Source organism: Balaenoptera physalus, assembly GCF_965194825.1.
Source record: "Balaenoptera physalus genome assembly, chromosome: 6".
Lineage (NCBI taxonomy): Eukaryota > Metazoa > Chordata > Mammalia > Artiodactyla > Balaenopteridae > Balaenoptera > Balaenoptera physalus.
This window is the reverse complement of record NC_138885.1, coordinates 44668654-44690417: the sequence shown is the minus strand read 5'-3', so window position 1 is coordinate 44690417 and position 21764 is coordinate 44668654. Positions and strand designations below refer to the sequence as shown.

General features: G+C 45.0%; 1 protein-coding gene across 2 annotated transcripts in view; it reads right to left on the bottom strand.

Moving 5' to 3' along the window:
- The window catches only part of KIF5C (kinesin family member 5C), a 173450-nt gene that overhangs the window by 97298 nt on the left and 54388 nt on the right, over positions 1-21764 (bottom strand). For both annotated transcript variants that reach the window (XM_082464974.1, XM_082464975.1), the window contains exons 2-3: positions 19585-19675; positions 11074-11147 (exon numbers count right to left, since the gene is read on the bottom strand). In XM_082464974.1, the coding sequence (XP_082321100.1) occupies positions 11074-11147; positions 19585-19675 (165 nt within the window). The remainder of the gene's footprint in view (positions 1-11073; positions 11148-19584; positions 19676-21764) is intronic.

Here is a 21764-nt window from a genome sequence, read left to right as displayed (position 1 = left end):
AGATTCTAAATAAAGTGTCTTGCAATCATCAGTTGTCTTGGTCCTTCTGACCCCATACTCACGGTGCTATTCAGTCCCTTACCCCTCTCCGTGGGGACCTGGAAGACCCCCTGCGGTGGCTGGACCATCGCAAGTGGCGCCCGAACAGGGACCTGACAGCTGAGGAAATATAGAAAAAGAGGTAAGTGGATCCTTATGCAGAATATAGAAAAGTAAGTGGCCGCCACGAATCCTAAAAAGGGAAAATAAGAGGCATAAGGCAAATAAGAGTCAGAAGTAAAATAAGATGGGACAAAAAGGCTCCAAGGAGCGTGAGTTATTCGCCCAAGTGCTGCTGTCTATGTTAAAGGCACGGGGCACAAAAGTATCTACCTCACAGATCTCTGAATTCTTACAGCATGTATATGAGGTTTCTCCTTGGTTTCCTGAGGGAGGTTCTATAGATGCCGCTATATGGGAGAAAGTAGGGGAAGATCTTCGCAATCATTATAAGGCCAATGGCCCAACTCAAGTTCCGATTATTACTTTTAGTTTATGGAATTTGATCAAGGAATGCTTGGAACCCCCCCATGATTCTGTACCCCGCCTTTCTGAAGGGGAATACATTAAGCCTATATCTTCTGCTCCGCCGCTTGCGGAGGTTGCAATCAGCCCTCCTTTTTCAGATGAGGATGTGCCTTTTAATCTTGCTGAGGAAGCTGCACGATATGAAAAGAATAAATATCCTAATGATGATGTTTTATTAGATCTGGTGGAAAAGTCTCTTAAAAAACTGAATGTGAGTAAGTCACATGATGCTGTCCCTTTGAGCCCGCTGCAGAGGGCTATTCAAGGGGCAATGCAAAGAGGAGAAGATCCTTTGTTTTGCTGCCCGGTTATTGAAAGACCAGATCCTAATAATCCTCAGCAGGGTATTAGGGAACATCGGGCTATCCCTTTTAAAGTTTTGAAAGATCTGAAGGCAGCATGTGCCCAATACGGGGCTACAGCCCCTTTTACAACAGCTATGATTGATACTATAGCCGGGGAGGCTTTACCTCCCTCAGGTTGGAAATCTATTGCACGAGCCTGCTTGAATGGTGGGGATTACCTCATGTGGAAATCAGACTTTTATGAGAGGGCTGCTAAGCAAGCTGAAAAGAACGGTGCTCACAATATCCCTATTGGTTATGACATGTTGGTAGGAGAAGGACAATATACGTCTTTGCAAGATCAGCTCACTTATCCAGCAATAGCTTATCCTCAAATTAATTATTTAGCTCTACAAGCCTGGAGGAAATTGCCTTCTACTCAAAAAACAGAAGATATTTCAAAAATTAGACAAGGGCTCGATGAACCTTATGCAGATTTTGTGGATCGGCTGCTTCAGGCAGTGGGGCGCTTGATAGTGGATGGCCCTACAGGAACTATTATAGTGAGACAATTGGCTTTCGAAAATGCTAATAGTGCTTGCCAGGCGGCTATTAGACCCTGGAAAAAAAAGGAACCTTAAGAGGATTATATTCGCCTTTGCTCAGATATTGGACCTGCTTATGTACAAGGAACTGCCATTGCTGCCGCACTTACAAAAGCTGGCATAGGGCTTCCCTGGTGGCGCAGTGGTTGAGAATCCGCCTGCCAATGCAGGAGACACGGGTTTGAGCCCTGGTCTGGGAGGATCCCACATGCCGCGGAGCGGCTGGGCCCGTGAGCCACAATTGCTGAGCCTGCGCGTCTGGAGCCTGTGCTCCGCAACAAGAGAGGCCGTGATGGCGAGAGGCCCGCGCACCGCGATGAAGAGTGGCCCCCCGCTTGCCACAGCTGGAGAAAGCCCTCGCACAGAAACGAAGACCCAACACAGCCATAAATAAAATAAAAAAAATAATAAAAAAAAAAAAAAAAAAAAAAAAAGCTGGCATAGTCCAACCTACTAGAAAAAGGGGTCCATGTTTTAAATGTGGCAGACCTGGTCATTTTGCCAAAGACTGTAGGGCTCCCCCCGGTGCCAAGGCTAGCCTAGGGGTGGAGGCGCCTACAGGACCCAGGGCACCTGATTTGTGTCCTCGATGTCAGAGAGGAAAACACTGGGCTAAGGAATGTCGATCTCAGACCCATAGAGATGGAACTCCTCTGTTGGGAAACTTCTTGCGGGGCCCTCTGCGGCCCCGCCAAACAATATGGGCAATGATCATCTGCCCTCCACAGAGTGTCCCCAAGAGTCTAGGAAACCTGTCTATTTGTCCTCCTCAGACTATACCCAAGAGTTTTATGAAGCAAAATCTCGGCCCGGTATCTCCTCCCTGTTCCGAACCACACCCGATAGTGCAGGATTGGACCTCAGTGCCTCCTCCAGATATGTATTAACACCTGGAATGGAGCCTCAAGCTTTATCTACAGGAGTTTTTGGGCCTTTACCTCCGGGGACAGCTGGCCTTATATTAGGCCGGAGTAGTGTTTCTATGAAAGGATTAACTATCCTGCCAGGAATTGTAGATGTTGATTATGAGGGAGAAATTAAAATTATGGCTTACACCTTGAAAAGAAATTATTACTATTAACTCAGGTGATAAGATTGCTCAACTTATTCTATTTCCATATGTGCCTGAGGGAAACATATTACAACATCAGAAGAGGGGAACTAAAGCTTTTGGCTCCTCTAATGCAACTTATTGGGTTCAAAAAATAGAAAGGCAATGCCCACAGATGCAATTGATGATTAATGGTAAATGGTTTTTGGGGCTCTTAGATACTAGAGCTGACATGTCAGTTATGACCCAAATTCATTGGCCAAAACAATGGCCTGTTCATTCATCCATTTCGGAGCTACAAGGAATAGGACAAACAACTGCTCCTCTGCAAAGTGCTCAATTATTAAAATGGCAGGATTCAGAAGGGCATATGGGTTATTTTCAACCTCACATTGTTCCTGGATTGCCCATTAACTTATGGGGCCATGATATACTTAAAGATATGGGAATGTTATTGTATAGCCCTAACCCTACTGTGACTAATACGTTATTGAACCAACGTTTTTTTCCTAATGGAGGCTTAGACATTAACCAACAGGGAATTGATGAACCTGTTGTTCCAAGGACTTTCACTAATAGACAGGGACTGGGTTTTTCTTAGGCGCCTTGGAGTCTCCTCCACTCACTGCTGATTCCATAACATGGTTGAGTGATTCACCTGTGTGGGTGGACCAATGGCCCTGACTCAGGAGAAATTATTAGCTGCTCGCCAATTGGTCAATGAGCAATTATCATTAGGACATTTAGAACCTTCTATTAGTCCTTGGAACACTCCAATATTCGTTATACAAAAAAAGTCAGGAAAATATCGACTATTACAAGATTTAAGGGCTGTCAATCAAACTATGCTAATTATGGGAGCATTACAACCAGGTCTTCCTTCTCCTTCGGCCATTCCTTATACTTTTCATATTATTGTTATAGATTTAAAGGATTTTTTTTTTACTATTCCCTTACATCCTGAAGATAAAAAGTGTTTTGCATTTAGTGTGCCTGCTGTTAACTTTCGAGAGCCTATGCAACGATATCAGTGGAGGGTGTTGCCTCAAGGTATGGCTAATATCCTACTCTATGTCAGAAATATGTTGCTCAGGCATTGCAACCTGTCCGTCTTCAGTTTCCTTCTTTATATTTAATTCATTACATGAATGATATATTATTAGCTCATTCTAATGTCACTATGTTACAGCATGCTTTTGAACAACTACAAAAATCACTTCAAACTTTTGGCCTAGTAATAGCAGATGATAAGATTCAAAAAACATCCCCTTTTGCTTATCTGGGAAAATTTATCAATGCCACACAAATTATTCCACAGAAAATTGAGATACGTACTGACCAGTTACATACATTAAATGATGTTCAAAAACTCTTAGGAGGCATTAATTGGTTGAGACCTTCTTTAAAATTAACTACTGCCCAATTACAACCTTTGTTTGATATTTTAAAAGGCGATTCTAACCCTTTATCTCCACGTACACTGACTTCTCAGGGAGCCAAGGCCTTACAATTGGTCAATGCTGCTATACAGCAAGCGCAATTAACTCGTATACATTTAGATTTGCCTGTAAAATTAATCATTTGTCCTACTCCACATGTCCCTATGGGAGTTTTGTGGCAACCTGTGGGGATTCTTGAATGGCTTCATATGAAAGTAACTCCTTCTAAAGTTATTACTCCTTATTATGAATTAACTGCTTCTTTAGTGCAGATGGGAAGAACTCGATGTATGCAGCTTTTTGGCTATGACCCTACACACATAATTTTGCCTTATAATTCAGAACATTTCACTTGGTTATTGCAGCACAGCAATGTATGGGGATTAGCCTTTTGTGGGTATTCTGGCCCTATAGATAACCATTATCCTGCTGATAAATTAATACAATTTAGTCTCACTACTCCTTACATTTTTCCCACAGTCATTAAACGTTTCCCTCTACCAAATGCCTTTACTGTTTTTACAGATGGATCATCTAATGGCATTGCAGCTATAATCACAGATACTGGCATCCAAATTAAAGAACGTACTAACCTACGCTCTGCTCAGCGAGTTGAATTACATGCCATTATTATGGCCTTTCAAAAATTTTCCACGGTATCTTTTAATCTATATTCTGATAGTCGTTATTTAGTTGAGGTCCTAGTAGCTTTGGAAACTGCCACACTTGGCCATACTAATGATGATCAATTATTTCATACCTTTATGACTTTACAGCATTTAATTCGTACACATCAAGGTCCCGTCGCAGTGCTTCATATCCGAGCACATTCTTCCCTGCCTGGAACATTGACTTTTGGTAACACTTTGGCAGATTCTCTCACTAAATCTTTAGCAGGTGTTGTGACCCAGCCTGCTGCTGTGCAACACGCTCAAAATTCTCATTCTTTACATCATCAATCTTCAGCCATGTTACAAAAACAATTTGCCGTTTCTCGAGAGGCCGCTAGACAAATTGTTAAACGATGTTCCCAATGGGCTCCACATCTCCCAGTTCCTCATCCTGGGAGTCAATCCTCGCGGTCTTCGCCCTGCTCATATATGGCAAATGGATGTTACTCATGTTTCTTCCTTTGGAAAGCTTCAGTTTGTTCATGTAACTATTGACACTTATTCTGGCTTCCTTTGTGTTACTGCCCAGACTGGAGAAGCCACAAAGCATGTTATTACCCACTTATTTCATTGTTTTGCCTTCATGGGAATTCCCCAAATACTTAAAACGGATAATGCCCCTGGCTATACTAGTACTTCTTTTGCTTCTTTCTGTGCTACTTTTGGCATTACTCACCTTACTGGTATTCCTTACAATCCTCAAGGACAAGGCATTGTTGAACGTCCGAATCAAGCTCTAAAGCTCACTCTTTCTAAAATACAAAAGGGGGAATATGCTAAGACACCCCATGCCTTATTGAATCATGCCTTGTTTATTTTAAATTTTTTGACAGTTGATCGAGCAGGTAACACAGCTTTTGAACGTCTGATGGCCACTTTCACAGCTCAAGGAGCTTCGGCACAGGTGCTCTGGAAGGACCCTCTGACAAATATATGGAATGGACCTGATCCAGTTTTAATCTGGGGTCGAGGTCATGTTTGTGTTTTTCCTAGAAGTGCTGATTCCCCTCGGTGGCTTCCTGAAAGCTTCGTTAGACAGATAGATGGCAAGAAAGACCCCGCAGCTGATTCGGAGGATGCGGCGCCTCTCGCTGAATGTGAAGACTACTCCAGGGATGGATCCCAAGAGAAGAGGTCGGAAAAGGAGGCATCCAGCACGAAGCACTCGGCAAAGTGATCCTCCGACTTGGGGTCAATTGAAGAAGTTGGTGGCTCAAGTTCAGGAATTAGTGACTGCTCAAAGGACTTCTTTTACCCCTATGACAATGTTTTTGGCTATGTTGGCTGCTTTATCTGCCACTGCAGCCACGGCCGGGATTGCTCTATCCAAAAGCGTGAATGAAGCCCACTTTGTCAACCAGTTATCTAAAAGTACCAGTGTGGCTTTGGCTCTTCAAAGTCATATGGATTCCCAATTAAAAACTGAACTTGATGAATTAAAAGATGTGGTCTTAAGTCTGGGAGATCAAATTAATGCTCTAAAGATTAGAATGAAATTGAATTGTCATGCTAAATATTCTTGGATCTGTGTAACGGCGCATAAGTACAATGAATCTGACTGGGATTGGGAAAGAATCAAAATGCATATTCTTAGTGTATGGTCTGACAGCAAAATTAGTTTAGATATATGTAAATTAAATGCAGAAATTCAAGCTATACAAGAATCGCACCTAGATGAAAGTGATCCAACAGAAATTATAAAAAGGGTTGGTTAGTCAACTACATTGGCTCAATCCCCAAAACTGGATTCAGGGTGGCTTATCTCTAGCCATTATGTGTTTTATGTTGGCAATTATCCCATGCTTTGTAAAATTTGTTCTGCACCGATATGTTCGTCTCAGTACTGAGCTCCATGGTTTGCGTTTACAACAACATGCATTAAAAAAGAAAAAAGGGGGACCTGTGGGAGGCATGCAGTCTTAGCCGGAGGTAACTCCTGAGAGAGTTACCAGTATGTCTCTCACAAAAAGCAAAGTCACTTAAGGGCTTTGTTTCCTTGACTTGGAATGCACTCTTTGTTCCAGGCCTGGGGAATGTAAAAGAGATCAGCAAAGCTATCTCAGGCCAGGAGACCCCAGGGAACTGAGAGTCTTGGTTGTTCCTTATGGCTGGGGCCTGTGCGTGCCTAGTTAAGAGAAGTTAATGTTCAAGGTCGTTGTAAACTTGCTGACGTCCATGGTGGTGACTGAACTGAGACGATAAGCAACTTCATGGTTTCCTCTTCTGTCCAAATAAGATTCAGTAGATTCTAAATAAAGTGCCTTGCAACCATCAGTTGTCTTGGTCCTTCTGACCCCATACTCGCGGTGCTATTCAGTCCCTTGCCCCTCTCCGTCGGGACCCTCTGCGGTGGCTGGACCGTCGCAGTGTTCCATAAAGGTCTTCACTGCATCTATGTTGACTGCTTTGCAAATGAAATGCACATGTACACATACAATAAACAGTCACCTCAGGCAGTAAAAGGTGGTCAGGAGGCAAAGAGCTATAGAAACTCAGAGAACAGAAAAGTCCCTTCAGCTGGGATGATATGGATGGCTTCCTTGAGAGACACCAAATCCTGAGGGATGAGTAAGATTAAGGATGGACAAAGAGGATGTGGGCAGAGGAGAGGAGATGGGAGTAACAGAACAAAGGTCGGAACTGAGAGAACAACGACAAGTTCAGTGGGCTGGAGGATCAGGGATGGACTCGAGTGGAATGTCCCGCTCCGTCATCTCGTTTCTCCCAGAAAGCAAAAAGAAGAGACATTTTAATGCTTGCATCTGTATAATCCTCTTCAAAAACTTTTCCCACTTCTGAAGGTGGCCTTCTCGGAGCACATGTGAAAGCAGAAACCAGATCCAGGCCACTGGCCACGGAACAAGACTCCCTTTGTTCCAGCCCCCGTGGCCTCCTCAGCCTCCCAAGCAGGACAGAGTTTCCTGAAACACTTAAGATGGGAGAGCAGGGGGCCTGTCAGCGCAAGAGCACCAATGCACTCAGACAGGCTCATTAAAAATCACTTGGCAACTCCTCACAGCAGGGCAGCCTGCACCCTTCCAGGGCCTCCAGGTGTCCCTTTGGGCAGAAGGAAAAACACTGCGTGTCTCCATCCATCTAAATCCGTGTGCAGAAGAGGGCCACAAAGTGAGGCACGGGGACGAGAGAGAAGCCCTTCCCAGCCTCCCGCGCTGAACAAAGGCCCAGCCCTCTCTTCCCCAGGCAGCCGGCACCCAGGGACCTCGCTTCCAACCCTCCCCTGAGCACTGCCAGCCAGAGCCCAGCCAGGGCCCAGTGCACCAAGGGTCCTATGGAGCTTAGCACCAACACTGCCAAGTATTTCCTCTTTGCACTAAAAATCCGCCTGAAACACGCCATTTTCAGAAGCTAATCTTTCCAATTTTATGTCGGCTTATCTGTTTGTTCCCCTCAGTAGAAGGTAATGGAATCACCATTGGATGTCAGACCCAAAACGGAGGGGATTAAAATGAAAAACAGCTTTTAAATGTGACAGCTCTGTCCATTCAGGGAGTTAACAGCCCCTTGCAAAAGCCTTTAAAGGATCACAATGTGTAATGCCGAATACATAAAATCCTCCTTTCAGATGGTGAGAGCCCTGCGGGGTTTTTTTAAAAATTTAATTGCATTCCAGGATCTTGGGTTTCCCTGGTCTCCTACAGTCTCTGGATTTCAGCTTGGGGTTCCTCCTTTCCTCTGTTTTCCTCTAAAATATCCCCTACCTTTTCTCCAACCTAAAATCACCCAACAGAAAGAGCCAGATGAAGTGTGTGTAGTGGGTGAGAAGGTGCTTGGAAAGGACCCACAGCCACCCGACTCCTTCCTCCTGTGGGCCTAAGCATGTGATCCTCCAAAGTCACAATAAAGAAAAGCAGCTCATTACTAGCAACCTTTTAAAACTGACAAGGATGGAAAGGAGACAGAATTTAGGCAACTATTAGAGTGGCCGGCACAGAATCCCATTCCCTTTAGGCCCCGTGATTCCCTCTGGAGCCACAGCACTGCGCCAGGAGTTGCGCGGCTGACACCGCGAGTCACAGAGGGCTGGCGATGCCCCCATTTAATAAGACGTCTCCAATTTTAGTGTGAAAGAGCTGGCGTACCTCTTTGCCATCTCCTCACACCCACCTACCCCCGCCATACACACAAAACGCAAACTAAGGTTTTACTCTGGGGACAGGTCTCTCCTTTGATAGTTTACAATTTAAATTTCTGACATTTAGCAAACACCCTGTATTTCCCAAAGACGAATTAATCCCAAAGCTTAAAAGGTCACTCGTAGAGGCATTTTTGTAAGATGTGGGGGGATTTTAAATATTGCATTTTTTGTATTGTATATCGTTTGGTAATTTTCCAAAGAACTAAGGAATGATTCCCTCATGAGAAGCCATCTCTTAATATCTCTCTCTCTCTCTCTCTCATGCCTTAAGAACCATGAAGAAGGTTCTGTCCATGGTTACTGGAGTGGGTGGAACTTAGGAAATGTATATCACTGCAGCTTTTCTAGCGCCTAGAAGGTTAAGGGTCTGGGGCCCAGGAGGAGAGGCAGGCAAGGGGCCAGAGCCGGAGAGTGGGGACGGCCATGCCTGTACCACCATTTCCAAGGAGTACTGCAGTAGGATGTGAGATGCAGAGAAGAGAGACGGAAAGGCTCAGGTGTCAGGAAACAGTCCTGCTCCGTCTAGAAAAGGTGGCAAATAAACCTCGTGCTTCCTTTAATCCGTACAATCTCTGAACCACTCTGTCTCCAGCAAAGTGGGGGGGAAGCGAGTCAACACAACAGGAATGAGATCCCCAGAGTCACACCCCACACTTGAAATCGGTGTGAGCAGAACATCAGAGCCCTGGGGATTTCAGCCTCGAGCCTTTGAAATCTCTTCTTCAATAGCAATGATTCATAAGCTAAACCGATTCTGCAGCAGCCGTCTCAGTGACATTCCCAAGAGGGGACAGTAAATGAAAAACATAAGCTTGAAGGATTAAGGATTCATCTTACCCTGCTGCTTGTAAGCTGAATTCCCCCAAACTTCCTCTGTGTAGTTTCTTATAATAACTGCTCTTTCACCTCTCCTCACCTGTCAGGTGGGCCCAGCCTTTAGAAGAATTATCCAGCCCCAAAGGCCATATAGGAGTCTGATCCACGGCAAAAAGCAGGAAAAGAAGAGGTAAAGGGGACCAATTTTGTCTGCAGGCGCGCCTTGTCTGGAAGACAGCCTGGAGCCACAGAGCTCCAGGGCTAACAATTAGAGCTGGTGTCACACCCTCAAGGGCACAGAGAGGCCAGGTGTGTAAGTCTCCTCCAGGGAAGGATACTGAACACTTGCTCACAATGTGCGTGGAGGGGACTAGGGTACACTGGAGGGCCCAGCCCCACAGACGTGCGTCAGCCAGGGCCACCATGAGGCTATCATTTTCACAGATATTTTATCGAAGGCTTCCTAGGTGACCACCACGGTCCCAAACGACAGCAATGTGAGTAAAAAGGTGAACAAGACAACGAAGAACACTGCTCCAGTGAAGCTTACACTTTATATTACGGTGACATTTCACCCAGAGTTGCTAGATCTTCAGCATTTTCAACCAAAGTTGGACACTTAGAATTGTTTGAAACCATCCCATTTTAAACACTGCCTGCAATTAAAAACAAACAAACAAAAAACACTGTGCAGGTCAAACAAAAATATGTCTGTGGGCTGCATTTGGTCCACAAGCCAACTTCTCTCAACCTCTGACCTACCATTTTTTATTTATTCAGAAGAGACTCACCTCCCCAGAGGCCCTTCTTAGACTAAATGATTTTCACAACAGACTTTCTCAGTAAGACTGGGGCGGCAGTCCACAGGGATACTCGCACCACTGTTTAGCTTATCGATGATTATTTTAAATACAATTTATTGTTCCTATTTTGACAGAGCTATCAACAAAGGATTTTTTAAAATACTGAACTCCTGAGATTTTATTACTCAACAATATTTTAAAAACTCCTCAGGGCTTCCCTAGTGGCGCAGTGGTTGAGAATCTGCCTGCCAATGCCAGGGACATGGGTTCGAGCCCTGGTCTGGGAAGATCCCACATGCCACGGAGCAACTAGGCCCGTGAGCCACAACTACTGAGCCTGCGCGTCTGGAGCCTGTTCTCCCCAACAACAGAGGCCGCGATAGTGAGAGGCCTGCGCACCGCGATGAAGAGTGGCCCCCACTCACCAGAACTGGAGAAAGCCCTCGCACAGAAACGAAGACCCAACACAGCCAAAAATAAATAAATAAATAAATTTATAAAAAAAAAAAAAAAACAAAAAAAAAAACTCCTCAAAGACACAAAAAAATTGTGACACAGACATAACCACCCCTTAACCATCCACTGCCCAGTCAAAAAGCCGCATGCACCTCGCAGTTTGCTGGAAGCACCACTTCCGTTCAGTCATCTCAGAGACGACATAACAGCACGCGGCGACCTTACCTCCATGGTGTGCGTTTTTCCTGATGATGTCTGCCCATACGCAAAAATTGTCCCATTATAACCCTCAAGGACATCTGCGAGCAAGAAAGAAAATTAAAATTAACCCATTACTTTGATTGCATGCTAGTGCTGGTGGCCTGTTTTAAAATTACGTTTTCCAAATGGCCCATCTCATTTTTCACACAAATGATGTATTTCTACTCCATTTGCACTTAAGTAGAATTGTGAGATAAAAGCAGGAATGAGGGCCTCCTCTGCTCCACAAAATAAAAAGAAATGGACTCACATGGCTACAGAATATATTAATGAAGAAGGAGGCAGACACACTTTCTCCTGGTAACATCAAAATCGAAACAGGTATCGAGCAGTATATTTTCTTTTTAGTAGAGAAGTATTTGAGTTTTCTTCTCCACGTTGATCTCTTGAGATCAGTTGAGGTGGGGGAAAAAAAAAACCAAAACATTATCGTGCCCTGAGTCTCTGGAGTGAGGTGTAGAATAGGATTTCTCTCCTGGAGATCTGATTTGGGTCGGTTTAAACCCTGGCCCCGGCGGGCTCCTTGGGGAGGTTTCTTGAGAAGGTCGCGCTAAGTCCCTTCAGAGCAGAGCTACTCCACAGCTGGGGGGACAGTGTCCCACTCTGTAGACTGAGACACATGGTGACAATCCAATCAGCCCGGAAACCAACTGGGCCCTGACTCGAATTTAGGGCCTCTGTTTTTTCAGTGACTGTGCTAGCAAGATGACCCTGGCCCAAGAGCATCGGGAATTTCTTTTAGTTACACAAGAAGCAGACCATGCCACACGCTGCAGGCCGCTTCCCTCTCTCTCACCCAAGGGACGAGGGGAGGCGTGCGGACAGATGCACTGACGCTGCTATGAGCTGACGATTATCTGTGGGAATTCTTTCAAAGCAGCAAAGGTGATTAAAATATATTTAGTGCTCATTTCCCTCGATCCTACTTCATCCACATAAACATCACTGAAAGTGGAATGATGCATAATTAATATTCCCTGACCCACCATCTCTGTATAAAGGGAGGAAGTCCTCATTCCTAAAAGCACCGAGGGGTGGGGAGGGGAGCCCCATAAGGGGGTGTCCTCTCCAAGGCCATTTACAAAAAAAATCAAGCCAGGCAATCAGCTCCATCGATTTCAGGCCCTGATTAGGTTGGTTTGTTTGCTTTTTTGGTCTCTCTCAATTTGATGATGCTGGTTAGTTTCTGTTGTTTTGTTGGGTCTTTTAAAAAAAAATTTTAATACACATTTTACTGGTCTGAGCTTTTGGAGTGTGAACTGGGGTCAGGAAAGAAAGCAGGCGTTTTCCTCGGGTAGCTAAATAAAAGAAAAATTAAGTGGCAGGATTTTTTTTTTTTTTTTTAAACTCCTGGCAGCCCTCAAGAGTTTGTGTCAAGCTATATTGAGAGAGAGAAAATGTTCGCACGTATCCAACTTCTGGTAATGGTCTCCCTGGTAACGGGGGAAGCAAAAACTTGAAGACCACAGTGTAAGGGCTGGAGGTTCAAGCTTCAGTTTTCTCAAAAATGCCAACTTGCCCAGAGAAAAGATTTCTCCAGTCTGAAAATGGTGGCCGGAGTGGAGAGCCTCTACACAACCACAAATGTGACAGGCTTTCAGGGACCCAAAGAAAGTGGTCTCCACCCTTGGTTGTGGTTTTAAAATTCTACATATTCATGGCACAAACAACTCCAGACAGTGAGAACGCCAGCCACAATCCCAGCGCTAAAGCTCCTGTTTATTAGAGACTAAACCTCTCCCCCCACACTGAAAGGGCTTTCTTTCTCATCTTAAGTCCCTGTGGAGGAAGCAGCCTGGGACCGACCCCTGACCTCAGGTGTTGGGACGGGAAGATGGAAGCCAAGGCCAGGGCTCCCCCTGCTCCTCATCACAGCCGCTGGCCGCCCTATTCATTCACCTGCACACACAGGTGGCCCTGAACAACTGCCCCACGCTGAAGAAACCTCAGCTCAGAACCCAGCTCCGCAGACGGAAGAAAACCCAGCACTTGCTTCTTCCTCCGCCAGGAAGCAATGGGACCAAGACATCTGAATTCTGCCCCACAGACAACCCCCAGGCTCAGTCCACCCCTCTAAACCCACCCTCACTAAGAGAATGCACAATCCTCCTCCCAGTGAGTCACTGCTCACCAAACTCCCTCAGGTTAAGGACTGGTACACATATATGCAAACAAGAGCCCATGGAGAGCATCGCTTGCTTGCAGTAGGGAGCTGAGAGGCACACGAGACTCTTACTTGGTGAATCCCTGATTCTTTGCTGCTATTTCAACACTGCGGGCAATTTCTTAGTTTTTTTTTTTTTTTTTTTTTCTATTTTAAGAAAAAGAGAACACATAAGAGAAGCCCATTAGGACAAACTTTTTTTTTTAACATCTTTTTTTTTTTAACATCTTTATTGGAGTATAATTGCCTTTTTTTTAAAAAACATCTTTATTGGAGTATAATTGCTTTACAATGTTGTGTTAGTTTCTGCTGTATAACAAAGTGAATCAGCTATACGTACACATATATCCCCATATCCCCTCCCTCTTACGTCTCCCTCCCACCCTCCCTATCCCACCCCTCTAGGTGGGCACAAAGCACCAAGCTGATCTCCCTGTGCTATGCAGCTGCTTCCCACTAGCTATCTATTTTACGTTTGGTAGTGTATATATGTCCATGCCACTCTCTCACTTTGTCCCAGCTTACCCTTCCCCCTCCCCCATGTGGCCTTTAAAGTGTTCAGAATCATGTTACAATTAATTTGTTGTTGGAGAACCTACCTCTGGTGCTCAAGGTTGAACAGGGCTGAGGCCGCCCTCTATCAACTGGATTCCGAATCAGAAGGTAATTTAAAAAGAAAACAGAAAACTCTTCAAACCCGGTGTTCTCTACTTTCTTCCAAACTCCAGGGCTGGGGGAGTTTGTTTGTTGTTGAGTCTGTATTTGCTTATGAGAGGAGAGGAGAGGCCGGGAGGGGGGCGCAGCACAAAAGTGCATCTGGGGCTGGACCACTGACATGCGGGGAGACGGACACCCGCCAAGCACAGAGAGATGAGGGGACAGGCCTGTGCCCGGTGCCACTGAGCCACACAACCAACCGCCCGCCTCTCGCAGAAACAGCCCACAGAAAGGCACTTTCATCACGCTGAGTGACAGGTCCTGGGGCCGAGGAGAGCATTTGTTTCAGAGTCTCCGCCGTAACAGAATGACTGTTTCTATACACCAGCCACAGAGCCAGGAAACAGCCCAGCTGGACAGAACCTTTCTTTGTGATGGGGTCTGGCGTGATGTGACCTCAGCTCACACCACACAGCCAGCGGCCCCCCACGAACACAGCACACGACCATCCAGCGGCCAAGCAAACCCAAAAGAGAGAGTCCACAGCGGGTGGGAAGAGACCTGGGAGGGAGGAGTGGAACGGGGTCCTTGAAAATACTTTCTGCTTCCTGGTGCAGCCTTCAGAGCCAAGCTTTCCATCCTAGGTTTTATTAGTTTTGAGTCCAGGTCTTGCTGAAGCAGAAGAGTTAGTTCCATTATCAGGTAAGAATTTGGGGAAGACATAATCATACCGACACACCAGGGTGCCTGAGGAGGCTGCTGTGGCCTCCTATCGGCTCTCCAGGTGAAACAGTGGCCTGCCTGGTCGTGGCACCAGAGCCCCTGGCGATAGTGGCTGCGACTCATCCCTGGCTTGGAACCCTAAGGCTCTTGCCAGCCGACCACACTACTCAGACAGGCGGCGCCCAGAGAACGCAGAGACTGTTCTGCCGAATGCCAGAGGCCAACCAGGATACTGGCCCCGCCAGTCCGAGGGCAGCCACTGTGCCCAGGTGAGGGCATGCAGCGTCTTCAGAATGGAAGCGTGTCTCATTATCGGCAGACAGCCAGGGCCACCCTTCGGCTCTGGAACCCAGTCTCCCTTCTGTCCCCTCTCCCCTTCCCCACCGCCATTCCTACCCCTGTCTTTTTGCAATGTGGTCCATATGGCCTGATGGAAAAGGAACAACTCATAAAATAATTATCAAATGCTCATTATGGGCCCACCAGAAAAGTGGGGGCACGATAGTAAAATTGAAGTAAGTCAGACAAACTCAGGTTCAAGGCCCAGCCTCACTTTACTACTCCCTAAATGACCTGGCCAAGTTACTTCACCTCAATTTCCTCTTTAGTACAAAGGGAATAATAATGCTCACGCCTCATAAAGCTGTAAAGATTTAAAATGCAATAACATATGTAAAATGCATAGAGGGTGCCTGACAGATAACAGCAACTAAATGAATATAATTCTTCTTAAGAGTCATATATAATAGAATAATAAAATAGATCTGATAATACCCTAAGCTTGTAACTCTTCAATGGGTCCACATCACCTATAAGGTAAAGCCCTTCAATTTCTATCAAATTCTGGTTCAGTCTAACTTTTTAGGTCTCATAGCCATGCACCCTGTACCATTCTAAGCTGCCCATATAATTTGGGCCTTTATGCTTTTGCTTTTGCTATCCCTTCTGCTTGTACCGCCCTGCATTTTCTATGCTCCTCAGAACCCAACCTTTCCAAGAAGCCTTAATTCTCCAATCCTCCTCTCTACCCACCAAAACCAGTAGTGACTTTCTTCTGTGCTCCCATAGCATTTTGCACACACCCATCCTAAAGCACATAATCCCCACGTGTACGATAATTGTGCATGCGTCTGTCTCTTTCCCTATACTCAAAGATTCTTGCAGTCTCATGTATCTTGGTGACTCCAGTCCCTAGCAGTACTTACCACATGGCAAATACCTAATATACTTTCATAAAAATATGAATGAAAGAAACAACCAAATGAATGCAATTTAAAGAAATCAGAACTGGAAAACAAGACACCATCTTCTCTAGCACTGGATGGTCTACATCCAATTAATTTGGGAGGCAAATGCCAGGGGTGACTTCTGTAGGCTGGGATGCAGTTATTCTTATTTCAGTAATAGTGTCCAGTAACCATGGTTTTTAATTCCTAGGGCATCCATAGGAACCTTTCTATTTACCATGCTGGTACTCACAAACCCTATAACCTCTTCTAGAAGAACTGGAAGAGATTCTACACACTCTTTCAGACGATGTTTTGAGAAATACACACCAGATAAAGAGGGGAGCGTGGGAGATGCCAGGACTCTACAATCAAATGTTCAAAATATTTTTTTTAACTCAGTGAAGTTGAAGGGAATACAAAGACTGAGAGAGAATAAAGCTGTCCAGTTAAAAGGAGTCTTCCTGATCTCAAAAACATCAAGGGTTTAGATAGACTTGAAAGGAAAGCTCACCAGTCCACTACATCACCATGAATCACAGAGACTGCGATTTAAACTTCCTTTAGAAGTCATTTGATTCAATTCTTGGCCTCTAGAAAAAAAAGACCCCCACCGCACCACCTTCCATTCTTGATGTAAATAGGGCTTGTCATGGCCACAGATGCCTCAGCTGTACCTGGTAATCTATTCCAAGCAGTTCTTTCTTATATACCTACATTTTAGATTGCTGATGCAGAAATACACAGCCACTTCCCTTCACACTAGCCTCAGTGGACATTAAAAAAAGTTAAACTTGGTCTTCATTATGCCCCTAATAATTTTCTTTCAAGGGAGAATAAGATACTCTTTATTGCTACAAAATGAGTAAGCTCGTGTTATATGTATGGTGCCCAAGAAATGTCTGTTTACTATATCATGTCAGAGCCTGATTTTATTCTATTATTATTATTTTAATTAATTAACGAATTAATTAATTATTGGCTGCATTGGGTCTTCACTGCTGCGCGCGGGCTCTCTCTAGCTGCAGAGTGCGGGGGCCACTCCTCGCTGCAGTGTGCAGGCCTCTCACTGCGGTGGCCTCTCTTGTTGCAGAGCATGGGCTACAGGCTTGTGGGCTTCAGAAGTTGTGGCACGCGGGCTCAGCAGTTGTGGCACACGGTCCCAGTTGCTCCGCGGCATGTGGGATCCTCCTGGACCAGGGATCGAACCTGTGTCCCCTGCATTAGCAGGCAGATTCCCAGTCACTGCGCCACCAGGGAAGTCCCGATTTTATTCTAAATAGTTTTCTTTGTGGCTCACTATATATTTGGGCCTCAAGTTATCCATAGTTAGGGTGTCCACAGGAACCCCCCAGGGATTGCCCATTTCTGACATTTCATATATCATAGAGAATTCCAAGCGCTGAAAGGACCCAAACTTATCTAGTAAATAAAGACTCAAAGATTATTATTATTGTTCGTTAATCACAGGACTTTTAAAAAACAGAGTTCATCCATCTCTAATTACAATGTCAACTTAGAGCAGGCAGGTATGTGTTTACAACCTTTTTTTTTTTTTTTTTTTTTTTTTTTTTTTTTAAGAGAGATTGGAGTTTATTTATTTATTTATGGCTGTGTTGGGTCTTCGTTTCTAGGTGAGGGCTTTCTCTAGTTGCGGCGAGCGGGGGCCACTCTTCATCGCGGTGCGCGGGCCTCTCACTATCGCGGCCTCTCTTGTTGCGGAGCACAGGCTCCAGACGCGCAGGCTCAGCAGTTGTGGCTCACGGGCCCAGCTGCTCCGCGGCATGTGGGATCTTCCCAGACCAGGGCTCGAACCCGTGTCCCCTGCATTGGCAGGCGGACTCTCAACCACTGCGCCACCAGGGAAGCCCAGGTATGTGTTTAAATGGACCTAATGCTTAGCATAGCACATGGTAAATACTATTTAGATCTGATAATGAAGGAGGAGAGAAAAAGAAAGAAATTCTGGCTCATATGTGATTAATCTTACTTTAATAAAAATATGAAAGAGTCTGATAATAGAGGGGAAGGAGGGCTGATGAGGAACAAACTAGAACTATATATTCCAGAAAGAAAGAGAAAATATGTTTAGATAGAAAGAGAAGCAAAAGAGTAGAAGTAGAGAGAAGACAAAAATTACCACCTGATACAGGCCCAAACTATTCATTCAAAAAAAGCTCATATTCAGACATATTTTTTCTCTTCAATTTTCTATAATAATCTTACTGTGAAGACCGTCTAATTTAATTGATGTCTGCAACAAGAATGTGAATAACCATACACCTCAGCAAGGAACATTACATACTGATGGGCGTCTCCCACGCACGTGTCCAGGGTCAGAATTAATCTAACAGATGTACCCAGGGCTGATTTTCACGCATTTCAAGTAGTTAGGTTAGTCAGCTCAGCTTCTAAAAATAAGTGGATCTAATATGACAAGGTGTTTGGGGTTTTTTTGTTTTTGTTTATTTGTACTTTTCACTCTTTAAATCTAGCACTGCCTATAAAAGTGGTAGCATCAAGACATTTGAAAGCACAATTGCAAAAAAAAAAAAAAAAAAAAAAGGAAGCACAATTGCTGCAGCATTCAAATTTGAAGGCAAGGATTTAATGATGAAAAGCAAAGTAGCAGGAGATGCCCCTCAGCTCTGTCCAGATGGCGAGCTCCCCAAAGGCAAGCTCCATCCTGCCCCTGATTTAAAAGGGTAAGGTAGAGCAACGTGTAAATTGCTTTGTCTCCCTGCTGTTATTTTGACACAGATCCTTCAGGACCAAGGCCAGTCCCAGAGAATAGGATTGATCTCTAAGACAAAAATGCAGGCTTCAGGCTACCTATGTGGAAGAACAAATGTCAGGATCTGGGTGGGATGGTTGAAAGTGGGTTAGATGAAAGTATAATTGAGGAATGCCGACTAGCAAGAACAACTCACTAACCAGCAAGGTAATGTGATCTTAGGATGCTGTAGAAAATTCTTTGACGCCCAAGAATTTTCCACATTTAAAGCTTCTTCCTGAAGACTATACTTTCAGGGATCATTTCTATTGACACATACACACTACTATATATAAATAGATAACTGTATAGCACAGAGAACTCTACTCAGTACTCTGTAATGGCCTATATGGGAAAAGAAGCTAAAAAAGAGTAGATCTAGGTATATGTATAACAGATTCACTTTGCTGTACACCTGAAACTAACACAACATTGTACATCAATTATACCCCAATAAAAAAATTTAAAATTAAAAAAAAAAAAAGCTTCTTTCTGAAGAGACAGAGGCACAAAATAAATCAACCAAAACTACACAACTGGAGTCTCAGAATAGATATTTTTCTCCTGAGGAGGTACTATACCTTCAGCAGTATTTTAGAACCATTACAGAAATAGTGTGACTATAGCTTACCTTGCTTTTAAGCTTCTGGGTGACAGAATAACTCTGCCCAAAAGGTGGCAAAAGAAATAATGAGAAAGAAAGAAAAAAAAAAAAAAGAAATAAAGAAATCTCCTTGGAAAGGAGGTATTGAGGAGTTAAATAACTCGCCTGACATCACAGCAAATCAGGGCCAGAGCTCGCTATAATTCAGTGTTTCCAATTAGCAGGCCTCTGCTTATGGTCAAGGGGTATTGATTCCTAGGCTGCGAATACCACTTACTGTCTTCCATTACTCTGAAGCGCCCCGAGGAAATGAAGAGCTAGCACTTACCTTTGACAATTTGCTTTGCACACGCGTTGTAAACCTGCTCTTGGGTCGTGGTGGGAGGCAGCACTCTGTCGAAGACATATGGCTTTCCTTGCTAGAAGGAAACGGCAAAGCACATTAGACGCTTAGGAAGAAAAGGCACTAATGGCAGTAGTCAGACCGTAGGCACTAAGTCACCAAACCCACTCTTTAAGGCAGTTCCTTACCAAGACTAGGGAAATTTTCTTTCTTTTTCTTTCTTTTTTTTAAAATAAATTTATTTATTTATTTTTATTTGTGGCTGCATTGGGTCTTCGTTGCTGTGCGCGGGCTAAGCGCGGTGAGCGGGGGCTACTCTTCGTTGCAATGCACGGGCTTCTCATTGCGGTGGCTTCTCTTGTTGCGGAGCAGGGGCTCTAGGACCGCGGGCTTCAGTAGTTGTGGCACTCGGGCTCAGTAGTTGTAGCTAACGGGCTCCAGAGCGCAGGCTCAGTAGTTGTGGCGCACGGGCTTAGTTGCTCCGCAGCATGTGGGATCTTCCCGGGCCAGGGCTCGAACCCGTGTCCCCTGCATTGGCAAGCGGATTCTTAACCACTGCGCCACCAGGGAAGCCCACGACTAGGGAAATTTTCTAACATGAACCACACCTATACTGTTTGTGTGTGTGTACTGTATGTTGAGAATCGGAAAGGAGAAAGAAGAAAAACATTTTTTTTTCTACTTGAAACACCTTTTCTGATGAAATGTAGGTTGACACGTCATTCACGCATTTAAACAAATATTTAGTCACTGAGAGTTTCTTCTGAGCCAGGCATAGACTAGATGCTAACCAAATCAGAAGACAGTCCTGCCTGGAGAGCATTCAATCAAGTGTGACGGCTATAATGAGCAAGAAAGCAAACACACAGGAAAATGCAACGTGCCTAGGTATAACGTAAAGGGACAGAGGGGATGAGAGAAGGTCAAAGAAGACCTCCGTGAAGCAGTACCAGTTAAGTGGATCTTTAAAAGATCAGAAAGGTTGAGGCATGTGAAGAACCGTGGAAGAACATTCCAGGCAAAGGGTGGAGCAGACAGGAAGGGGCCTGGGGTGCTCAAGGAACTAGAGGGTGTACAAGAGGAGATGGGAAAGGAAATTAGCCAAGGTAACGCACTTGGATTCTATTCAATGGGAAGATGCCATCATCTGATTTAAGAAGCTGCTCTTGATAGCCAGATATTATTGCTCTGTGTCCTAGATTACGCTAGTGTTTTCTTCACATACATAAGTGGTGTCTTAACTGGGTGCAGGCTTTGGAGATAAAGGGGGACCTCTACATAAATATGTTTATAAATATATAAATCAAGTGCTCTCCCCAGGTGTGGGCTCTGGGGATTTGGCCCGACACTGGGCTGTGTGCGATTGGAGGAGGGAACTGCTGGAGGGAAGGGAAGAGGTTCTGCTGAGGTGCTACTGACTCCTGAGGTGCAGAGCCCTGCCACTCCACCACTCAGCGTTCAACAAGCAGTTACTGGGCGTTTCCGCGCCCGGTGTTGCACACTGGGGAAGCGGGTGGGGAGGACAGACACTGCCTCTTCCCCGGGAGAACGCCCCATCACAGCACCTCTTCCCCACCTATTACCGCCCAGGCAAGGCGTGGTCCTCCCCCGGCCCCTTCACCTTCACTTTCCCCAAGTGCAGAAGGGAGGGCAGGAGAAGAGAAGGGAGGAGAGGAGAGAGCCCTGAGCCTCCTTCACTCCCACCCTGCACCTCCTACATGTGGCTCTGGACACGGGGAACCACCCAAGGACAGTCTGACACCTCGAAAAGATAACCGCTCGTGGGGGGATCCAAGGACAAGGCTTGTTACATCCTATAACCTTCACACAGAAGGAAGCACACAGCTGTCAGACCGGCTTAACGTTTCACTCCTCTATGTCTACGGTAAAGCCACACGTAGGTGAGGCTACGCGTTAGGGCCGTGCTCTCAAGCTTTAGTCTTTAAAAAAAAAAAAGAGATTGCTCCAACCAAGTAAACGAGCTACTTCCAACTTGGTTTAGAAAAAAATGAAGAATTTTCAGGTACGATCAAATTTTGGTTTTATACAAAGCAGCAGAACCATTCATTCTGTTAAAATTCTGGAAAGGGATTATTTCCCGATGTTTTGTTCCCAGCAAGTCTCATTCAATCAGTGAATCTAGTATTTGGCTGAATAACCACGAT